A 24,298-nucleotide genomic window follows, 5' to 3' on the forward strand; every position below is an offset into this window, starting at 1 on the left:
TAACCGTAATTAAAAATATTTAAAAGATTTTTAAAGGTGAAACAGTGCACTTTAAGGTAGAATTTGTGCCAGTATTAAAAAAAAGTGTATTATTGATTATATAAGTTTTTGAAATTTAAAAAAAAGCCCATTTTAACGCCTTTAGGCTAGAATCTCTATATATAAATGTGAAAGTCTGTACGGGGTCGGAGCATCACGCCTAAACCACACCACCGAATAACGCGAAAATGTACACAGTTCTATATTTTGCCCTCAGAATGGTAATAGGCATGGTTTTCTCACAACAAATGTCGATTTTGCAATACCTGTTTTACAACAAAGTAATAAAATAATAGCCGTTTTCGTTGTTCGGACTTAATTCAAAAACTACTAAATAGATTTCAGTCAAATTTTCAGTGATTATACCTTGCATATATAGTCCTATTATAGGGGACTAGAAAACTCGCTAGACGGCGCTGGGGATGAGTTATTTATAAAAATCGTATTTATGAACCGATTTTATTCAAACTAAAACCGTGTACTACCCCCATGATGAGAAATACGTATGCCCGCTAGGTGGCGCTGGAGTCGAGTTATTTGTATTTGATTTCTTTCAAATTCACAAGGTATACTGGATCCGCTAGGTGGCGCGGGAGTCGAGTTATCTATAAAAGTTAGAAAAGTTAGTTTTCGTGATTGGGATAAAGAAAAATACTTTGGGTGTTCACACAATTGGGATACGATTTGCACCAAATTTTGGCAAATACCCATTTGTGTGACACTGCCTTTAAACTTGTATTTATACGGGTGTTTTTAAAGAATGAAATATAAAAAAACTAACCAAAATTAAATAACAGCAAAATAATATTTTAAAACTTGTGAAAATTTGGAGCGGCTATAATTTGTTCGACTAATAAACTAAAAAAAAATTACTGTACATAAGTTTACTATGATTACTCGGCCGTGCTATTATAGTAGCACAACGCCACTAAGCGCATTTTAAAATTTTCAGGCAATAGCCCCATGCGATTATCGATTATATTTTTTGTTGTTTGTGTGAAATATTTTATTTTCATCAGTATTTTTCTTTTAATCAAAATATGTTGAACTAAAAGTGAAACTAAAAAAAAAATCGCCAGAAGAGGGGCTGAACACCTTTTGCATAGATATTTCGTGGATATTTTTTTTTCGACAGCTCAACTCGGAAACTTGCAAAAAATACCATATTTCCAACCGTCATTATTAATAAAATAGTGCACAGATGTAGTACATTTTATTTTTGTAATAAAGCGTGAACTGTTGTCTACAAGTGTGTGTAAAAGGTTTTTGATTCGATTCACGCGTTTGGGCACACAACCCGAAATCGTTGTACAAATTCATAAAGAGTACCCAAAATTTGTATTGAAATGGTTGAGCCTTACACTGAGATTAAAATACTAAATTAAATAATCCTTAACATTAAAATTTCAAAATACTGATAATGAATTACCAAATTTTTTTCTATTATGAATGTTAAATAGCGAGATGAGAGATACAAAGCGATTACCTCACTAATAAAAAATTTAATTTTGATTTATATTACTACTTCTTCATAGTTAACAGTGATTTGTTAAAAACTGCAAGTGCAAAGAAATATATCGTCGTTTAAAGTGCAAAACCGCGAATCAGCAAAATGCAAAACCGCGTATGTGAAGTTGTAGAAATTATTTTCTAGAGCGTTAAAACACTCATATTTCAAAATGGTTCTCTTTTTTATAAAGCAATCCCATTTCTGGCTAGTATATTTCAGAACGAATGGATAAGGATTGAGCCAAGAGCTTGTGTGAGCAAATCCAATTTTTGGCAGCCAATGTCAGTTACGCGGTTTTGCAGAATGACGATACGCGGTTTTGTACTTTAAACGACAATATTCTTGGTAGAAGAAATGCATAAGAAAGAAAAAAGATGTATACTTAAAAGGCGTTTTTACTTTTTTTGTAATAAAATACTGTATTTATATGAAGTGTACTATATTTTTACAGATTTTTTGCAGAAAGTATTATTTGTATCTTAGAAAATGTTGGCAACCCTAGCTGTAGCTGAGTGGTGAGAGTTGCATGCTACAAGCCTGTAGCTGCCAGGTTTTATCCTCGGTTGGTGCGTTTGCGAAAAATTTTTTGTTTTTATTATTTATTTTATTTTTTTATTTTATTTGATTTATATATTTAATCCTACTTTATCTTATTTTCATTTGCTTTATTTTATATCACATTTTTTATTTTACTATTAGTTAGTTTACATTTTTAGAGCTGAATTTTATTAAAAAGTCAACAACAACTAACTGAAAGCAACGTTTCAAAAAATATAGAGCTTATAAAAAATTAATAAAAACGAAATAAATGAAAACTCTACTGGCTGTGGGACTCGAACCCACGACCTTGCGGCTCGTTAATCCGCAATACTGCCGTCTGTCAGGGCAAAATTATTATGCGCATTTGTGTGCTAGTTTATCTGCATAAGCATGACCGTCTGTCTCGCGTTTTAGATTGTCTGAATCTTTATTCAACAAGTGTAACCAGGAAGTAGAAGCAGAAACAAGCTACTAATTTCTTTTGAATAGGTATATAAAGCGTCTCATTCTTGTGAGAAGCACTTTTGTTGAATGATTTGTGGTTTGAAATGAGCACTTAAAATTTTTTAATACGTAAGTGTATTCTGTTTATTTTTTGAATAAATTCATACATTTTTGATTCATATATGTAAATATCCATAACAAAATGGGGATATTTTTTGCCTTGAAATTCGCAAAAAGGAATATATGCGAAAATGTGAGCCCTCCTGGTATTAATTAGTTCACTTTATTGAGCGGGCACTGTATGAATTTACGTGTATATGTGCATACTCCCACACTAACATGCTCCTCGTTTATCTGGCCCCACCCAATAATACGCTACGCAAAGCTGCTAGCGCTCATGTTATTGTTGATTTCAAGAGTCTCTTGTGCATTTTTTTCGCAATTTGTTTATCATTGGCGCTCTGTCAAATCAACTGTTACCGGTGAAATAAGCGATAACTCTTCACCACTACAAAGAGAACTTTCCAGATGTATTTCATAACGTGTTGAGTACTTATTATAGAATATTGTTTACGATAGCAAAAGGCCACAATTTATACGAGTAGGTATGAGCTGTAAATCTATAAATTGCTATTTTTTATGTAATAGGATCATGCTTTAAAGGGCAAATTCCCAGTAGGAATATTCATAAGCTCGTGTCACTGTTATTCTAGAGATTTCGTAAGCAAACTTTTAGGCCTCAAGAAAGCTTAGCAGGTTTACACTGCTATATCTGTACATATTTATACATAACATATACATACATATATGGGCATATGTAGTATATAGATATCGGAGATGAGGGTTCCTTGGATTCATAAACGCATTTAAGTGCATATGTAAGTATGCACATACATACATGCATACATATGTACATATGCGTTAGACACCTGCAACAAGAAAATTTATTCCATCGTTAAATTTTCTGCTCGGTTTTAATATCACACTTTTACGAGCAAAATATTTTAATAAATCATTTGATGAAAACTGGTTGGACGCTTTAAGTTTATTTTCCAATTAAGCTGACTAATTGACGTCAAAAATATTTCAACGAATGTTAGAAAAAGATATAAAAACTCCAAAAATCTACATAAAAAATAAAATTTAATGCTTTAGCAAAAAACTAATTCAAATTAAAAAAATTATAAGAAAACGGAAAAAGTAACTTTTTATCTGCGTAGTCAGCCGAAATAAATAACATTATTTTTGTATGTCACTTACACGAAAGCCAATGCAAACATGTATTGTGACTAATAATAATAATAATAATAATAGATTGGCGCTTACACATATGTTAGTGTTTGGCCGAGCTTCTCCTCCAACTTGTGGCGTGCGCCTTGATATTGTCACACAAAGCGGAGGGACCTACAGTTTTACGCCGACTCCGAACGACGATTGTATTTTTATGAGAAGCTGTTTTTCATGGCAGAAATACACTCGGAGGTTTGCCATTGCCTGCCGAGGGACGACCGCTGTTAAGAAAAACCTTTTTCTAAATTTTTTGCGATGCTGCTTTGACCAGGGCTTGAACCCAGTTGCTGGTGAGTGAAAGCGCGCACTGCTTACCACTACACCACAGCGGCCGACGTATTGTGACTATGTATTATCAATATTGTATTAAGTTAGGTTGATTTATATGGCATAAAAATTTCAAAAAATAATGTAGCAAAAAATTACATTTACATTATGATATTCCACAAAGAAACTAATTTCCAAGCATGAAATCTTTATTTTTTTGACCAAAGATATGAATGAATAAATAAACAGCAATGTTCATACTTCCCCGGAAGTTTTTTTTAGCGGACTTCTGTATAAATTGATCTTCGTAAATCGCTTCAGCTATACTCTTCGAATTTATTCTGAAATTTTTTTGGGGGGCATCTTTTTATGTAGGATAAACCCTTATAAGCTACTTACATAATAGCTTTGTCGAAGATGTTGCGGTTTTCTTCCATATAAAAATAAATTGTGTGTTTTCGTTATATGGAGCAAATGGAATCAAAAAATTCTAAAAAGTCAACCGTAATTTTTAGCTATTTGAAGCTTGTACTTTATTCTACTAGAATTCAATGCGCTACAAAACTGTATACTCAGAATCTTTCTAGGAAATCTAATTAAAAAATCTCAAAGTTTGAAATTTGGTTTTGTTAAAGAATTAACTAAATTTTTATAACAAAATAACCAAAACTAGATGCAAAAAAATAATATGTTAAAACTCGACGACTGTATGTTAGTATTAATTTCTTTCAGTATAAAACGCATGGTGGCATTATTTGTACCAGGTGAAGTAATTAGAGCGAGAAGAAAGATTTTGACACTGCCTTATTTGAAAATTTTCCTATAAAATTTGACTATAAACCAGCCGAATGTCTGAAAATAAAGAGAGAAAGCTGTTCTATTACTTCACCTGTTTATTGCGCTTGTATAAAACGTTTGTTTTCAGAATTTCCTGTTTTACCAATCAATTACAATTTTTCGACAATCCTCATCCTCTCACAGGTATATTTAATTTTAGAAAAACGCACATGTCTACTTATGTATTTTAAAAACTGGCATTGCTTGAATTTTATTTTTAACTCATGGCTCCTGTGGAAATGACCCATCCTAATAGAGGTATGTATGTATTTGTATACGAGTTTTCATATGTATGCATGTTTTTGTGGTGAATATTAATCGCAAGCGAATCGTGGCAAAAAACAGTCCAAAGTTCATTTTGTATGTGGCAAAATTAGCATAATGAATAATGTGCATATGTACATATGTACGAGTATATAAATATAAATGTATAAAATCGAAATGAAAAACCATCATTTTCAGACATACGAGTATATACAGTAATGGAAAAATAAATAGGGAAGCGACATTTTAACATATTTTGCTTATTTCCCTTTTTTATTCAATACTTTTATTTTTTATAAAAGTATAGCTCATTATTTAACAAAAACCGTATATATTCATATTTCACACTTTGTGCAAAGACTATAAAAATTCTGCAAAATTGTATCTAAATTTTCAACTCAGATTTTGCAGGATTTTGAGTATGCAGTTTTATAGCCCATTAAATTCTGATATAATAAAGTTCAAGTTTTAAGTTATTGAAAAATCGCGTTGATTTTTTATATTTTTTTCTGAATGTACATAGGTATTACGCATTTTTTGCATACAAAAAAATAGTCGAACTTACTTTGTATGGAAGAAAATGCGTGAAAAAATTACCAAAAATCAACGCGATGCTTTAGCAATTTAAGGCCTATTCTTTATTATACTAGAACTTAATGGGCTATAAAACTACACACTCAAAAAAATTCTACATCTGATTAAAAAGTTGAAAATTTAGATAGTTTAGAATTTATATAGCTTTTGTTAGATAATTAGATATACTTTAAGAAAAAAATAATGAATATTAAAAAACAAAAGAAAAATAGGCAAAATTTGTTAAAAAGGACAGTCCTACTTATTTTTCCACCGCGGTATGTACATTAAGGCGTATCACGAAAATAGTTTAGCGTGTGTCAGTTTTATTTAAATACTTATGTCAAGAAAAAATTTTGGGTGTAAAAAATTGTTTTTGCTATAACTTTCTTAGTAGCCATCCGATTTTGTTAATTTTTATGTCACCGATAAGGCCTCGCTCAGGACTATAATTGAATAATTATAAATTTTTAGCAAGGTTGTCATTGTTTTTTGAGAGCTTTAGATTTATAATATAAAAATAAAAATCAAGGGATAGTAATTAAAAAATTAGTGAAGGTATGAATTAAAACGGTTTTGAAGGCCATAACTAGTTAATGGCCAATTATAGTCTTGAGCGAGACCTTTTCAGCGACATAACAATTTTAAAAATCGGATATAAAATAAGAAAGTTATGGGAAAAACGCCATTTAGCGGTTTTTAGCGGGTGCCTAAAAACATTTTTTTACACCCAAAATTTTGGCTGGACATAAGGGTTTAAATAAAACTGACACACGGTAAACTTTTTTTCTTTCATGTGTCATCCATACATAGTATGTTCGTTCTGTACGTGATTGTAAGTATTTGGGAACACGCATTTATTAGCACATGCTGATTTGTAAATATGTGTCTGTACAAAGCACGCAAAAGGCTATTCGAATGTTTTTATAAAGGCCAAACAAGAAGGTAAAATTAAATAAACACAAAACTGCACACATACATAGTAAGGTCGTTCCAACCGCCAAGTCAGTGCGTGCGGCCTGGAAACTTCAGACCGCCTCTTAAACATAATAATCACGAAGTAAAGCGAAGGCACGGACTGGAACCCAGGCCGTTCCAGCCGTCCAGGCAGTGCGGCCTCGAAATCCGTGCACAAGAAGCGTAGGCGCGGATTGGTACCTAGGCCGTTCGAACCTCAAAGGCGCTCTGCTCAATTGCAAGACCAGCTACAAAATGCAGCTAGAAGGCATGCCAAATTTCTCAGTTATTTTGATTCATGAGTGCTAAATTGTAAGTCGTTTCTGTATCTAAGATATAAATAAATAGTGTCAAAAAAGGACATTCATTTTAAACAAGACGTGGCAAACCCTAGCATGCGTAGCAGGACTGAGCACATCCGACTGGAACGAACATGCGAGCCTAGTGCCCTTCCTTGCGTCCTTTGTCAACAATTTGGCAGCCACTTTGTATGAAATACAACAAAATGTGATCAAAATTTCTACCAAATTAACGACACTTTTTACTCAATATCTCGGAAACTAAAGGAGATATCCTAAAATGGAGAACGCCATTTTTAAGATATTGATTAGTTTAATATGACTGCATCACTAACTAAATTTTTACTAAATTATCGAAACAATTTTAGTCATGATCTCGGAAACTAAAGGAGATATCTAAAAACACCAATCGAAAGACCTTATTTCAAAGTATATAACTGCACCTTGGTACAAAATGATATGTCCAACTTTGACTTTTTAAACAATTTAATTCTTGTAAAAATGACATACCATTGAAATAAATATTTTTTTAATAAAGTTTTTCTTTACTTGTTTATGTGTTTAAATAATGCTACGATTTTGATTTTAAACTATGTATAATTCATTAAATGTTCTTATTCAAGTATTTATGTACCTAAGTTAACAAGAAGATGTAACTACATCAGTAATTATGTTCGCTTAAGTACCTGCATCGAGGTACTTAAGCGGGTTCTTTTAAGTACCCAACCCGCCTAAGTACAGTAAAACCCGCTTAAGTAAGAAAAGTGTCAGCTTTTTGAGGTACTTAGGCGGGTTGGGTACTTAAAAGAACCCGCTTAAGTACCTCGATGCGGGTACTTAAGCGAACATAATTATTGATGTAGTTACATCTTTTTGTTAACTTACATAAATATGTAAATCCTTGAATAAAACATCAACATTTAATGAAGTAAATATACGTATTTATTTAAGATCTTACAATTAAAATACAGTTCCTTCCCTAACAACAACAAATACCATGTAAACCTAAGCTTAAGATTTTAAAATTTGTTTTCTCAGATGTGTTTTTTGAGTATACAGTTTTATAGCCAATTAAATTTTAGTCTAATAATGTGCAAGTTTCAAGTGGCTAAAAATTAGCGTTGATTTTTTATAATTTTTTTGCTGAAGGTGTGTAACGCTGCCACTGAGATTCAAAATATGTAAATATTTTAAGGAATTTTAAGAGAGCACTTAAAAGGTGAAAATTATAAGTAAAATGGTAAATGGGGTACGAAAAATTTAGGTACTTAGGCGGGTTGGGTAAATGAGCGGGGAGGTACTTTGTTCCAATTACATTCGAAAATTCACATTTCCCAAAGATGTTGGTTACTTAAGCGGGTTAGGTACTTAAGCGGGTTTCACTGTACCTCAAAAAGCTGACATTTTTCGTGAGGTACTTAAGCGGGTTTTACTGTAGTACGGTCGATTGTGTGTACATTTGTACATACGTGCGTACGTAGATTTTAACTTTCGGACTTTGCACGGACCAGCTTTATTCTCATTAGACATGGGAAAAAATATAAAAATATTGTTAAACAAATTATAAACACAACTGGGTACTGATTTGGTGTATAAACAGTATATTTGTACCTATACAATATGTATACTTATGTACACATTTTATTATAGTGTATAATTTTGTGTTTACTAAAAATCGTATGATCAAACATTAATCACTCGTTAGAAACGACTGGTTGGTTGACTTATTTAATACCGTAGCGACGTGACTATAATTGCACGGATTACATGTGCGTTATACACACATGCATATGTACATATGTATACAAACATGTTTCTGCACTGGTTTTTATAAACTTGGGCATTGAAACTATTGAATTGCTTTCAGTTTTGTTTGTCACAAGAATTTCAAGTCTCTGCAAATATCGAGCCCTAACGTAAGCGAAATTTTTTCCAAAATTTTCGTTTTGGTTGACAAAATAGTAAAACAGCGGTTCAAAGCAATGCTTTCACCATCTTTTCAATTGAAGTTTTTCACCTCACTTTGGAAACCACCTTCTTTTTATGAAATCACCTTACTTTCTAAGTATAAATTAGGTTTATCTCTAAAGTAATAAATTTTCTTTACAATAGGTAAATGTTTTGTTTTTTTAACAAAAAAAAGTATTACGTTTTTTCATTATCACACATACTCGTAATGGTAGGAAAGCACTCAGAAATGAATGAAAGTAAAGTTTCATTATTACTTATTAAAGATTTTACGAAAATAACAATTATTTTTGAATTCCCATACATCTTTAATTTCAAAATACATCGAGGCAGAGGAATATTTCAATCGATTAATTACATTTTAGTGTTTAGAGGAGGTACAGTTTTTCAGCTACTAACAGCTATTCATGAATTATAATATAAATTTTGTATAATGGTTGAATTACAGGCTAACCTAATATTCACCCACGCCGGCCATTTGCTGTCAAAAATTTCTCATGCACATACAACCGTAAAAAAAAAACGAATCGATATTGTGGGACGTGTGTAAAAAGTTAACGATACATATAAGACCATATTTTCGAAATAAATATTAACTTATTACTACTTATCAATTGCTTCGGCATTTTAGGCAAACGTGCGCTATTTATCCATAGCTGTATACCCTTGTGGTCAGCTGATTAAGTCAAGTGACATTTTAACTAGTTTTGGCTATTTTTTTTCTTTTGTTTATTTAATGTTTAGATTTTTTTAGAAAAGTCTAGCACTTTACCTAACCAGCGCCACATAAATCCACATTTCAAACTTCGTACAAAATTATGAAAACTCAACAAACTTTAACATTTGCACCCAAAAACTTTAAACTTCCTATATAGAATTTTTAGAAAAATTTCGGGTATGCAGCGATATTACTACATATGAATTATTTGACCAGTTTGTAGTCAGAAGCGCTTAAGCCAAGATTAGTAAATGGCGAGTAGATACGAAGAGCAGAAATAAAATTGTATTCAGATTTTGCCGGTTTCGAACTAAATTACTTGAACAATATTTTCATTTGCTATTCATAAATATGTATCTATGCATACATTTATGTACATATGGCTATACAAACTCGTACACTCTTATCTACATACATACATACGAATGTATGTACCCAATAAACACTGTGGCAAACGTTCAAAAATTACCTTCGATATCCAATATGCATATCGAACTGAGAACGAACTCATAACCAACATTAGTTTTACAACGTTGTTCCTATATTGGAAATATCCTCGAGATGGGTTCAAAAAAAAAATGAAAACTGTAGGAACAAGAGAGAAAGTGAAATCCAGCTCATTCTCGAAGGGAAATACACTTAGGTGTTTTTTTATGCAGTACATGCGTTCCTCAGGGAGCCACATAAAAAAAATCCGCATAAAAAAGTTCTTTACTTACATACAAAAACAGGGGATGCGTTCCAGCATTTTCAAAAACCGCACAAATTCAGATACTCCATGTAAAAAATTCCAAAAGACCGCATAAAAAAATCCAGTGAGGCAATATTAAGCAAAAGAAAAAAACAATTTATTTCTTCATTTCAACACTTATTATTCCATGTAAAACTGAACATAAATGAAATAAATAAAATTGTATCTGTGCTTCAAAAACAAAAAAATATCACAATACAAAGAATACAATGACAATGACAAAGAATACAAAGACAAATTATTTATCAGAAGTATTGTCTCTTACACGCTGAAAAAAGTAATAACAACTCTCAAAAAACAAAATCGCTGCAGCGAAAAAAAGGTTTGAAAAACCGCATAAATTGAAATCCGCATAAAAAGAGACCTAAAGGCCGCACACAAAAAGATGGGCATCTCTCATCTTTTTACGCGCGTTGTCAATCAGCTGTTGCAAATAAATAAAATTATGTGAAATATTTTTAATTCTTAATCAAATGTAGGTAAGAAATATCATTTTTCATGAAATTATTGATATTAAATATTAATTTATCTGTCGTTAGTATGTAAATCTAGTGCTCAAAGCATTCGCTGCCAAGCGTTCATTGTAGCAAGCATACTTTTAACGTGCGTTCTGTCAAACTAACGCCAACGCCAAAGCCAACGCGAAAGTTCTATGGGGATCGGCCTTAAGTGTATAAGACAATCACTCTCTCTCATATAAATTTCAAACCGATAATGGGCTGGATTTCGAATTCATAACGAAGAGAAAATACATTGCATAACGAAGGTTCCGCTTTGCTGGATAACGGCCTAGTTCTCGAATATACTAACCTATTCACAATTGTTATCGAAGGTGGGACTCGAAAAAAAGATTCGTTTTCCAATCGTTTTCAAATTGTTAACCAAGCCCAATCTTTATTGGGTAGGTACATATATATTTATATGCATATGTATGTACAGCGTCCAGGCAACAAAATATGCAAAATCAACAATTAATATTGGCAATTCAATTCGAAATAAACGTGGCAAAATTAAAGACACTTCCTCCAATATGAAAAATTAAACCTAAAGTACAAACGTGCGTTTGCGTATATTTTACGCTGCTTTGAATTAAATTTCAATTCCCTCAAATTATTCATATTTACTTATACATATATGTATATACTTTTGTACATCTGATCGAATGAAAGATAGGCATGTAGTTGTTTTTGCATTTTGCCCGCCTGTAATTGACTTCAATTGGGTTCAATTTAGCAGCGTTTACTGATTACTGTTGTTTTGCTAGTAGCTTTTATAAAGCATTAAGGCGGTCAAGAAGTGTTGAGGACTACCTCAGAAGAGTAAGTAAGCAGGAGATTGTAAGCTTACAAAATAAAAAACATTGCAAACGGCAATGAGCCTAGGGACACGATATCGAACCGAAAGTATCGATATGGTACTCATTTAAAGTATCGCTTTAAAAATATCGGGTACCCATTAATATCGGAATAAAAAGACTCGATATTCCAAATATCGATACCAAAATCCAAAAAATTTATCTGAATATAGGTTTCGCATATAGGCCGCTACACCCCAGGTTAGAAGTGCGCAACCCTTGAAAATGAAAAACAGCTTCCCATAAAATACAATCGCCGTTCAGAGTCGACATAAAACTGTAGGCACCACCTTTGTGTTGACTTAAACATTAATTACCGTTTAAAAATGTTCGTATTTAAATCAAGTGAAAAGTCTTAACCAAATCGATTTTTCCATTATACATACAATACGTACATATAATGGAAATGTTCAATTCAAATACTCCCGTACTAAAATGAAGCATTTTTCACTACACGGATGGCGTTTTGCACGTCTCGGATGCTTTTTAATATGTAATTAAGAAGGTATACAGTGACGAGCAAAACTGTAACATGGCGTAACACTTTTTATTTCAGCCACCGCTATCTTTCCAACTTCTAACGACTTTCACACTTTTGTTGTATATTCTTACTGGTACACCCCTACCCCTCTCTCATAAAGATTTGAAGTCAATCCAACAACAATAATTAAACCAGCAGGCAAAAATGTAAATTAAAGCCAATGTTACAGTTTTGTACTCACTCTCAGTTTTGCATTTTACAGTTATNCTGGTACACCCCTACCCCTCTCTCATAAAGATTTGAAGTCAATCCAACAACAATAATTAAACCAGCAGGCAAAAATGTAAATTAAAGCCAATGTTACAGTTTTGTACTCACTCTCAGTTTTGCATTTTACAGTTATCTTTTACTTAGTTGAAAGTCAGATGGCTTTTTTCTGTATTGTAATTTATTCATGAAGTGATTACCAGTAAATAATATGGTTAATCAGGAAACATAAATGTAAATAATAGATTTACTGCGGAACACGGGACCGTAGGAAAAGTGGCAAAAAATTATGGAGCTCGCCACGTGAAAATGTTAAGACTGAGAAAAAATATAGCCTAAAATGTTGTTAAGGACAAAGGAAGTCTGCCAAAAAATATTACGGTCCGATATCTTCTGAACTTAGCAGCAAGTAGCGCTGCAGCCTCTATTACAGAAGAGCTTAAGGTATTAAAATTGAATGCAAATCAGTAGACAGCGAGGCGAAGAATTGTCAAATTGAACGCAAAGGCATAATAAAAGAAGAAAAAACCATTTTGATCAAAATACATGTGCGAGAGTGGTAGCCTTTTGCCGGATCGCACGAAAACCGGACCGTTGCCTATTGGGATATGTTAGCCCTTACAGAATGCAATAAAGAAACACATTTATAAGATTTAATTGAAGGTTAGTTGGTCTGACAAGACTAAATTAATCGCTTTAAATCAGATGGCCGGGCATGGTATTGGATCAAATACCCAAATTAAGCCTAAGCGCATCATGTAAGGCAAACTGTGAATCACAGTGGTCGGTCAATAATAGTTTGGGGTTGTATTTCAAAAATATTGTTGGTCCGTTAGTACGCATTATGCGTAAAGAACAGTATCTGTTCATATTTCAACAAAATNCAAACTGTGAATCACAGTGGTCGGTCAATAATAGTTTGGGGTTGTATTTCAAAAATATTGTTGGTCCGTTAGTACGCATTATTCGTAAAGAACAGTAATGCACTAATCTCGCGCTGTGATGTTGATTCAAACTCAACATTTGAAAACACCTTTACATGTATGGCTGTAGCTGAGTGTGCAAAGACGCTTGATACAATTAGTTGCGGCCAAGAGGGTCCGGGTTCAATTCCCATCAGACGGAACATAAAATTAATTTTTTCTCTTCTTAATTACGAAAAAGTATCTGTGCACTTCACAACCACATATTTTATAACGTATATACTCAAATTTAAAACGAGTTGGGTTGGTGCTCTTTCATATGCGTATTTTTTTCAATTTAGCACGTTTTTTTTTAATTCTAAATTTTTTTTCCCTCAGTGTTGTAATGTGAGTTTATGACATTCGATACGATACTAGGGTTCTGGTGCTCGATTCCAAAAAATATCGTTTTAAAACTATCGAGTAGAAAAAATCGGTATCGAATGCCAAAAGTATCGATATGGTATCGTATCGTATCTAAATTCGTGTCCCTAAATGAGCCATAGTTTTAAAATTTTTCAAGAGAAGCGAGAAATGCTTTCAAACTGTTCTCAATGTATTAACAAATACTGTTCTTTTGAGATATGACTAAAAATTTTCGTACACTGAGAAAAAAATTAACCAAAAATTGATTAACATTACCAAATTCAAACTTGAAAAGGAATCAACGTGATTTTTGGTTAATATCAACAATGCATTGGTTTTCAAATGTTCAACCTGAATTAAATTTTTTACAATCGGTATACTTACCACGAAAAAACCAAACAATAACTTGGTAGAAAAAGCTATTGTACTTTCGCTCAGTGTATAAGAGGTCAATTTGAAATCAAACGACGGTACTAAAAACACGATAAAAAAGTTTCACTTAGGGCCTCTTAAAATAATAAGGTCATTGTATGTGTATGCCATTTATATATATATGTATTTAGACTTCCCTAACTAAAAACCTAATTACTCCCAAAATGCAGAAAAAAGAAATGCATATTATATTCTAACCCGGAAACTACTCAAGAAATTTTCACAAAATATGATGCATGGTGTACGAGTAATTGTACATCACTTGTGTCTTTTTTGAATAATCGAAATAGCCTTAGCTTTAAAAATGAAGGTAAGAGCTCTAAAATGTTGAGTTCTTTTAAAATTTATTTCGCGGATGCCTTTATATGGTTATTTATGTTTACATATGGTTTATATGGTACAAACCAAACTTCTTATGATTGCTGAAATACATACCTATGTGCTTAGTGAGGAGTAGGGCATTCAATCCCGAAGCATTTTAACAATCCCGGGATTTCGGGATGTAAAAATTCTTATCTCGGGATCCCGAGATTTTTCGGGATTTTGACTTCAACTTTTTTGCATTTTACAGTAGGTTCGCCTTTTTCAAACATCACAGATTCATTGTCACCACATTCGGTCTTAGGGGAGCATAATGCCACTTAGTAAAAGAGAATAAAATATCTATATTACTTGTCGAAAATATTTACTCAAAGTAAAATGAAGAACAACTCTGCCACACTGTAAAAGCTTGTTGTGTTTTCAATTGCTACCAGATTTTTCGTTATTACACAGTTCTTGCACAAAATACTTGAACAAGTACAGTTATTCAGGCAAGTCCTGAAATTCACTTCCAAGTGAAAATGGCTCAAGTTCACTTTGAATCCAAATTTTTGTGTTCTGTATTTCTCGTGTTTCACGTCAAATGAATTCTGTTTTTCGTTTTCAATATCTCTTTCATTCTGTAAATGAATCAGTAAAAATCTCGGGATCCCGGAGCTGTAATCCCGGGATTTCGGGACATGGAAAAGTGTTTTTATTTTCGTGTTCGTGCGTGACTGAAATTTTTGCTGACGTGAGCATGCGTGAATTAGATTTCCTATCAGTCTCGTAATTTTCACATACCTATACGTATTTTCAACCAAAAATTAAGACATTAATGCGGAAATACAGATTTATTTAATAAATATCTACAGGAAACCAAAATTGTGAGGATGTTTTAAAATATTGAGAGAAAGCTTAAGATTTGCCACTTCTTAGAAGCCTTTCAAGGCAAATTTTAAACATACCAGCTGCGTCAGGCAGAATTCTAGAAGAAAGAGGTACACGACTGCTTGGTGAAAACCTCGACTATAAATATTTCCAGCTTTTTAATTATATTTTTAAGAAATATTTTGAGTATGCAGGTTTGTAGCCCATTCAATTTTAGTATTATAATAAAGTGCAAGTTTAAAGTTTTTTTTGTTGACGATGTCAGTAATTTTCTTCCATACAAAATATCGCACGTTTAATAATATAGGGATGTAATTCAAGACTTACGTTTTTGAAAATTTCATCATACAATTAAAAAGCTTGAAAAGGAGAATATGTTCAGCCTAACCGATGACTAAACTTCCCAGAAATGGCGAAGATATATGTATTTCCATCTGTATTTTTTGGTATACCAACTGTATGAATTGATGAAACTTTCTTTGCGTTTTCCCACAAAATTGAAATTTTGAAATAATTCTGTATTATTAAACGTGCGATATGTTCGACGATTTTTTTTTATATGGAGAAAATGAACAACGCCTTAAAAAAAAATCCCAAACATCAATGGTAAGTCTTTGCTAGTTTCAACTTGCAATTGAATGGGCTTAAAATCTGCATACTCAAAATATTTCTAATTAAAAAGCTCGAAATTTTTACGAAAGTTGAGTGATTTTTTTTTTAATGTTGTACAAAATCTGAAACTTGGATTTATGTATATGGTGTAGTAAAGAATTTACTATATTTTTATAAAGAAACAATTAAAACTTAAAAACATTAAGAAAATATAGTGCGTTCATCCCTTGCTAGGCGTTCGGCCAAGCTTTTGTAACAATGCCCGTGAGTAAGCATGCGTGAGCGTGCGTGAACGTGATAGAAAAAAATATAACAGATCGTGAGTGTGCGTGATTTACAAAGCTATCAACATGAGCGTGCGTGAACGTGAGCCAAAATCACTAGCACGCCCATGTCTAGTATATATGTACATATATTTGTACTGGGAATAACACGTATACATGCATACATATGTATAGTATATAAAAATTCCATGGCAATCGAATTATATACATATGACTGCAATCAAAATTCTAAAATATGTATTATTTTTAATTTTTTTTATTCAAGTGACTTGGAATTTTTCATATATGTATGTAAGTACATATCGTTACCTTAATTCACAAACCCCAAACCAATATTTTTTCTTAACTGCGGTTTTCTCAGACTTTGGTAGAATATATTAAAATACACTTTCAATAAAAATTTTCAAGTCTTACATGCCCCTTTTTAAAAAGCCCTATCTGCCTTTAATATTCTCCTTACGAGTCTAATGTTTTTTACTTCTGTAAAATTACAAATTTGTTGTTAGGGCATTTGTGAATTTAATTAACGATATGTATGTATGTATATGTTTTTCTATGGAATTTTCATATGGATATTTAATTTAAAAAAGTCATATGCCTAATGTACATACATACATATATATGTATGCCCATGTGTTTGTTTTACTTCAGCGAGTGTGTATTAAGCATATTCACCATATATGTATTATTTGAATAAATTTTCAAGTAGATGACGCTAGCGTACTGCTCTGGGGCTTTCAGGCTATTTGCAGTTCTCATCGTAGCGAAAGCCAATGACGATCTGACCATAAAAGCCATGCGAAAGAGAGTGCCGGCTGACGTTAAGATTCGCATTTGGATGAGAAATGTACGAAATGTGCAAAAAACTCAGCAAAATGTGATGGAATCAGAAGGTTGGAAAGTCGCACTTGCAAACAGACATACACATGTAGGTATATCTATGCATACGAATTGTACATTAGACTGCGTCAAATAAAACGTCTAATTTTTTTCTTTCGGCCCCATATGTATGAAAATTTCGTAGTCGGTCGCAAAAAAAATTTGCCAAAATTTCAGCCCTCTATCTTAATTTTTCAGTTGGCACTCACAAAAATAAGGATTTTCAATGAAAATAATCCTTTTCCACTCCTTTTTTATAAATAATTAAATATAACACATAAAAACAACAAAAACTTTGTAGTCCTTTAAATTTTAGTAACAAAGGCTTGAAATTGCTAGGACTTATGGTCTGATTATGCATACTTCGCACAACTTCGCATAAACTTCAAACTGTAATTTCGTATGTACTTTGTATGTATTTTGTATGTATTCCATTACCTAGAAATTAGCAGAACTTTTAAAAACTTAGAGAACTGTTGAGTTTAGATTTTGCTTCACATTTTCTTAAGTAACATTTTTATTGCATTGGTACAAATGGTTGTGCGAAGTTATGCGAAGTATGCATAATCAGACCTTTAGACGTTGGCCTTTATTTTGTTTGATGCCCCGCAAAAACTTTGATTCTTTGGTAAGCGCTTACTTTTTGTATCGATGGAGTAACACATTACAATACACCGCAAAACAAAATTTTTCAATTTCTCAATTTCTCGTCCAATGACATGCCCAGATTAAAGTAATGTGTACTGTAATGTTTGAAACACAATACCCGGCGAACGGCGAAGTTCGCCGAATTGGGCGATGCCGTCGTTCACCGTTCGCCCTGCTATTTCGCCTACTTTAACAGAATTAGAGCGGTAGCGAAAACAGCTGATACCGTTTCGTCGCACTTATAAGTTAGGTGACCATATTTTGAAAAACGAAACCATATTTAGAAATGATGAAATGATAACAAATATACATATAAGGCAAGGGGGAATTATTTACGAAACGCCGCCGAGCGAACTTCGCATTTCGCTTTGGCTGTGTTCAATTTCATATGCCGACGGGCGTTCTAATTTTGAAAGCGGAAATTTCGCTGTGGTGAGTTCGCCGTTCGCCGGAATTGTGTAGCACTGTTCGAAATTCACCACATACCTTCTAGTTTAAAGAACACATTACTTTAACCTTGGTATGTCATTGGAGGTAAGCGAGAAATTGTAAAAACGCTTTCCCACTGTATTACCTGTAATGCAGGGGATAACTAGAAAGTGAAAAATTGTGTATTGAGGCGTATTGTAATACGTTACTCCATCGATACAAAAAGTAACTGCCATACCTAAACAAAAGCGTCAGCGTTGTTTGGCTGTCAAAAAATTCTCATGCCCATACAATTTGTATGAAGCATACCGAAACAACGCGGCGTCAACGCTGAGCGGTTGGAAATTCCGATTTTGACAGGGCGTTAGGTATTAAAGTTGGCTGCAGAAAACGGCGAAACTGTCATTTTTGTGTTACACACAAACAAATCTATGCTTATTGTTGGTGTTATTTCTGCATTTGACGTAGCGTTGACGCTTTTGTTTAGGTATGGCACTTCGGCGCTAACGCTAGACGTCAGAAACCGTTCCGCCCAACGCTTTTGTTTGGGTATGGCAGTAGTAAGTTTTTGCTGTGTGGTATTTTTTTTCTTATTTTTTTCCATATAAAAAAATCGTCGAAATACATTTTTGTATGGAAAAAAAAATACTGTAGGGGCAACAATGGATTTTTGTAATATTTAATTTTTTGTAAAAAGGCAGCGGGAACAATTTTTTTCATTGAAAATTCTTTTTTTTTCAAGCGTTAACCGAAAAATTAAGATAGAGAACTAAAATTTTACCATTTTTTTTTTGTGATCGTCAGAAAAACATTATTTTTATTTGACACAGTCTAATGTTCATGCATATGCTAACAATGAGCCTCCACTAATAAATTACCTCTTATACAAAAAAAAATATTACTGAAGTCATCAAGTAGTAGAGAAGAATATTTGTGTTGCGATTAAATATAATATGTACTCGTACATACATACATATATGTATATATTCAGGTTGGACATATATACATACATACACATGTACATCAGTACATGATTGGACAGAATTATATAAAAAAAAAACACTAGCGGATACCGCAAATCCTAACAGGAATTACTTCTAGCGGTATCATTTTTTGCTACTCTAAAATTCCAAAATGCATAACTGATCTCACTTCCAGTCAATACAATGCACAGACAAAATATGTATACATAAATATGTACATACATGTAACTACACTTCTCCACCGGCTCGCATACATACCTTTGACGTTTTGGTAGACATCCTGACTTTTGTCCCAGGCCGCACCTACAACCGGCAATTTAATAATACGCTCTAGCGATTCCAGATGTGGCAGCAGGTTCTGTACATCTTTGCCTTGTTCGATGGCAACGGTGCCATTTGCGGGAGCCACGAGAGTTTTGCTCTGGTCTGCACTTGTAGCCATTTTCGGTTTTATTTAGATTTTTTCTCAAAGTTTTTATTATTACTTGCACTTGCGTTTAATATTTATTCGGCACAATTTACGAAAGAAAATATTCTAGTTCTATTTCACTTGTTTAAAAATTGCACAAATTCACAGTCTTTTGTGGAATTAAAATATGGAAAATTTTAAAAATTCTTTTTTTCCGCTATATACTCTTACGTACGAATGTGACACGCTTCTGACTAGCCCCCAGCTCTGTACTCGAGTATTATATGAAAAGCACAGTCCGAATATTTGCTTCCAGCGCAATCGCTCGTCGCTTGTCCCAACTTTTTACTCAGAGTTATACTCATTTGCTCGCTGTTGCTAACACGATCGGCACACACGCATAGCGATGTAATTTTTCTGCTGGTTTATCGCTTATCTAAGCTGGCTCTCTTTACGATAGCTCCCCAATCGCCTGTTGGCATCCATATGTACCCACATATTTTCTCTTTATTGTCCACTTGAACAACCAGACAAGTCAGTTGACTCAGCCGCTAACAGAGTTGCCACGGACAAATTTTTTTTCCTACTAAAACTTCTTACTAAAATCAACCACAACCTACCAAAATTTTATTGAAGTTTTTAATATCTTCTTTATGTCAAGATTATTAAAAATGTAACTAACACAACATTTAGGAAAACTAAAACCTGCTAGTACAACACAAAAACAAATTAGCCACGTATAATAATTCATATAACTGTACAAACTTACACACATGTTTGTCTCTTTACACATATATACATATTATTACATATAATCAGGGAACGGATTTTTAGGACCTAAAACCTATAAAAACAGCAAAATAAAATAGCGAAATTGGCAGGAAAGGGCACTAAAATTTGCAAAAAAGCCAAAAGACCACACTAATTATAGTAGCATTGAATCGCAGTTTGAAGTTTTCTGGTAGCATTCTCATTCGACTTTCGCGAAGAAAAGCCTTGAATGTACTAAACGTGCGCCCGACATGAGTTGATACATGTGGCGCCCAATTTAAATATGGCACGGTAAAACTTTCATATTATCAGAAATAAGGGCTTTTTCCTTGCCCTTTACAATTAAAGGTAGAAAAGGCAAATCGAATATACTCTACCTCTTTAGTAGAAAAAAAGGCAATTTCCAGAAAATCCGTTCCCTGATTATTCTTATTATTATTACGTCGGGGATACACGCGCTGCGACCTAGGAAGATCTATTGTGCTTAACCCTATTTGTAATCACTCCAACTCTCTTTAAGAAGTTAGGCACTTTGGAGGGCGACATGTTTAAAATTTTGGATGAAGAAGACAATCGTTCCCCAAAGTGTATCAGTCTGCTATTTATGAAACGTGGGCAGTCACATAGAATACGCTCTGTGGTTTCCTCCATCAGGTCACAAAAGGCTAGGGACCATGCAAGTGCATTTGGGCTCCACACTTTGCGAGACAGTCAGCTTTTGTTGCCTTTAAGCCCTTCACGTCCCGGAACCCATCACAGCGTTACGTTATTGTGAGCTTCCAAGTGGTTCAAAAAGTATTTTAACCTTCCTGACTATCCGACATAATATTTAATTTGGCCCCATTTGTCCTTCTACACAGACTTCGATTGCGAAGACTTTCGCCTGGAATATAGTTGGGTATGTGTAAATTGGCAGACTTTCTGGAGTTTTGATCCAAATACGCCTGCCCAGTAATATCACTTCACAGCAGTCCCTTTCAGGAATTCTGATCATGTAGGATTTGTAAAAGGATAACTAGGGGATTATGCAGGAATGGCTTTAGAACCTCCAAAAGACCCCGAAGATCGCAAATTTTCTTGTTGATTGTTGTAGGGCGCTGAAGCAGGCCTCTTCTTCAAACAGAATAGACAAAGGAGGAATGCCTGTAATGACACCAAGGGCATCCGTTGGACAGGTGCCTATAGCTCCTGTAATGGCCACGCGGACCAGTCGGTGCAACTTGCTAAAGGTGGAAAGCGCCTTTATTTGCGTAGCTTTTGGTCACCAGGCCAGTGGCGCATATGTGACAACGGGTCTTACTACCATATTGAAAGACCAATAGGTTAGTTTTGGTGATATTCCTTAAGTCTTGCAATGAAGTCTCTGTCAGGTGGACAATGGTGGACTACACCGGTGAAATATTCGTGTAAACAAGGTTGCTAAAATGTCTGGAGATACATATTTTATAATTTTCGCAAATAACTATTATTGTCGCGGAACCTACCAAAATCCAATCTAGCCTACCAACCTATCAAATGGAAGAAAAACCTACCAGTTTTGGTGGAAAGGCCCATGGTTGGCAACACTGGCCGCTACTCCCTCACTCAGTTGCCGTTGCGTGGAGCGCTAGCATTCGCTGGCATCATAGGGGAACTTCGTTTTTTTGTCACCTCATATGACAAATTTGGAGTTTTGGACTCTGAGTTCGTAGATCACTAATGGGTTTTACGAGTATTTAACTAATATTCTCTTAAGCACATGGCTTGAGGTTACTTATATTCGAAGGCATTTATATATATGTACTTATTTATATACATACATAAATAACGCTACCTTAACGTAGAAAGTCCCTTACTAATATTTGTGTTTCATTACGGAGTGATGAAATAACTCCATAGAAAACCAAGTCCCTTTGCTGCGAATTTCTTTTAAAGGCAGTTTTTATTGAAAAATGTAACTAACTGTATGCCGTAGTCGTTCTTTTTAAAATCCAATAGGTGTTAATCAAATGCTGAATTTGAAAAGAAATTGAGTTAAGGCTTTTCTATATTAAATTAACGATATGTATGTACATTAGACTGCATCACTCCCCATACAAAAAAAAAATCGGTACTATTTTTCCATTGGAAATATAAAATCTTTTATATTTTAAGACGTCCACCAAAATATTTCGGAAAAATATTAAGATTTACGTGAGCGGGACCGATTTGAAAATTCCTCCAAAAATCGGGTTTTTATGAATAAAAATAGTTTCTTAAAGATTTTTTTTTTTAAATCCGCTCAAATAACAAAACGGTTTAAGCGTAAAAAATTTGCATAAACATATTTAAAACAAATTAAAAAAAAAAATTAACGGAATCGTAATGATTCGATTTTTGAGGCTGTTTTTTAACTTTTTCAAAGATTGGTATAAGAAAAACTTGAATAACTGAACCTAAACTCTTCCGATTTAGACTTAAGGGGTGTCATTGGAAAGGTATTGTCTCACCCCTTTCATTTCTTTGCTAATAAACTCATTCAAAGGATGAAAGAGAAAGGTAGGATGAACGAACGTCATTCAAAGTTGAATTAAGATGTGTTGGTAACATTAAAAAAATAAATAAATTGGGACACGAATGACTTTTTTTTGACAGAAAAAAACAGGGGGAAAATATCTTTCCACTGAGATCACATAAGTCTAAATCAGAATAGTTTTGGCCCAGTTATTTAAGTTTTTCGTAAATCAATCTTTGAAAAAGGTAAAAAAAAAAAACAGTATCAAAAACCTCGTTCTTACAATTCAAAAGATTTTTAAAACTTTTGATGCAGATTTTTTAAGTTTAATCTGTTTTATCATCTGAGGGGACTTTTTTTAATTTTTTTTCCGAAACTATTTTTATTCATAAAAACCCCATTTTATGAGGTATTTTCAAATCGGTCGAGCTCACTTAAATCTTAATATTTTTCCGAAATATTTTGGTAGACGTCTTAAAATATAATAGATTTTGTAGTCCCGGCGGAAAAACCACTTCTTTTTTGTGATGCAGTCTAATGTACATACATATATCTGAAGTATATGAATTCCAAACTCTTTAAATAGAAGTTCAGCTTTTAAAAAGTTGTATGTATTTTCTGTTGAAGGCGAAAAATTCCCACATATAACGCAACATGGAAGTGGTACTAAATAAAAGCATGAAGCTTCTTATTCGAAATAAAGAAAAGTTTAATAAACTTGCATTGGCTATTGAAAATTCGTATGTGGGTATATCTCTAGAACATTTGAGTTTGGTGATTATGCATAGTTTCGTAGGTATATGGTCAAAATCGCTATATACATATGTTGTGTATTTCTCAAAAGAAAATTTCGCTACCTAAAGGTGAAAAAGGTGTCAAGTCCGTTTTTTTTTTTAAATTTAGTTTTTGGTGCAGAATGGCAGGTAATATGAAATCGATTTTTCGTCTCTCCTGGACAATTTCAAAAAATGGGCTTGGCAACTTTTCACCCTTAGGTGACGATATATTATAATAAGAGCCGTTTTTACAAAGATGAGTTAACTCTCGTTCGGTAGCTAACTACAGGTTTTCTATACAAAACTTTTAAGTTAACTGCCGAATTTCAGTTAACCCCCCACTGTGAAAACGGCTCTAAGAGTTACTAAAGTGTTTTATCCAATGTGAAACAATACCCGAGCGTTGTAATCCCAAAACTAGCTGAAACACCAATGAGTCAAAATGATGATTTTTCTTTTGCACGCTGCAATTGCTTAACGAATGGATTTGGGCATTGATAATTATCAATTATTTATAATTTTTA

At 33.4% G+C, this 24,298-nt stretch overlaps 1 protein-coding gene across 1 annotated transcript in view; it reads right to left on the bottom strand.

Moving 5' to 3' along the window:
• Lsd-2 (Lipid storage droplet-2) overlaps positions 1-20,210 on the bottom strand; it is a 36,275-nt gene extending 16,065 nt beyond the window's left edge. Inside the window, exon 1 of the mRNA XM_017615150.1 lies at positions 19,604-20,210. Coding sequence (XP_017470639.1) covers positions 19,604-19,787 — 184 coding nt within the window. The 5' untranslated portion in view covers positions 19,788-20,210. The remainder of the gene's footprint in view (positions 1-19,603) is intronic.
• Positions 20,211-24,298: the final 4,088 nt, after the last annotated feature.

Source organism: Rhagoletis zephyria, unplaced genomic scaffold, assembly GCF_001687245.7.
Source record: "Rhagoletis zephyria isolate East Lansing unplaced genomic scaffold, Rhagoletis_zephyria_1.1 Rzeph_scaffold_00971, whole genome shotgun sequence".
In the NCBI taxonomy this organism is placed as follows: domain Eukaryota; kingdom Metazoa; phylum Arthropoda; class Insecta; order Diptera; family Tephritidae; genus Rhagoletis; species Rhagoletis zephyria.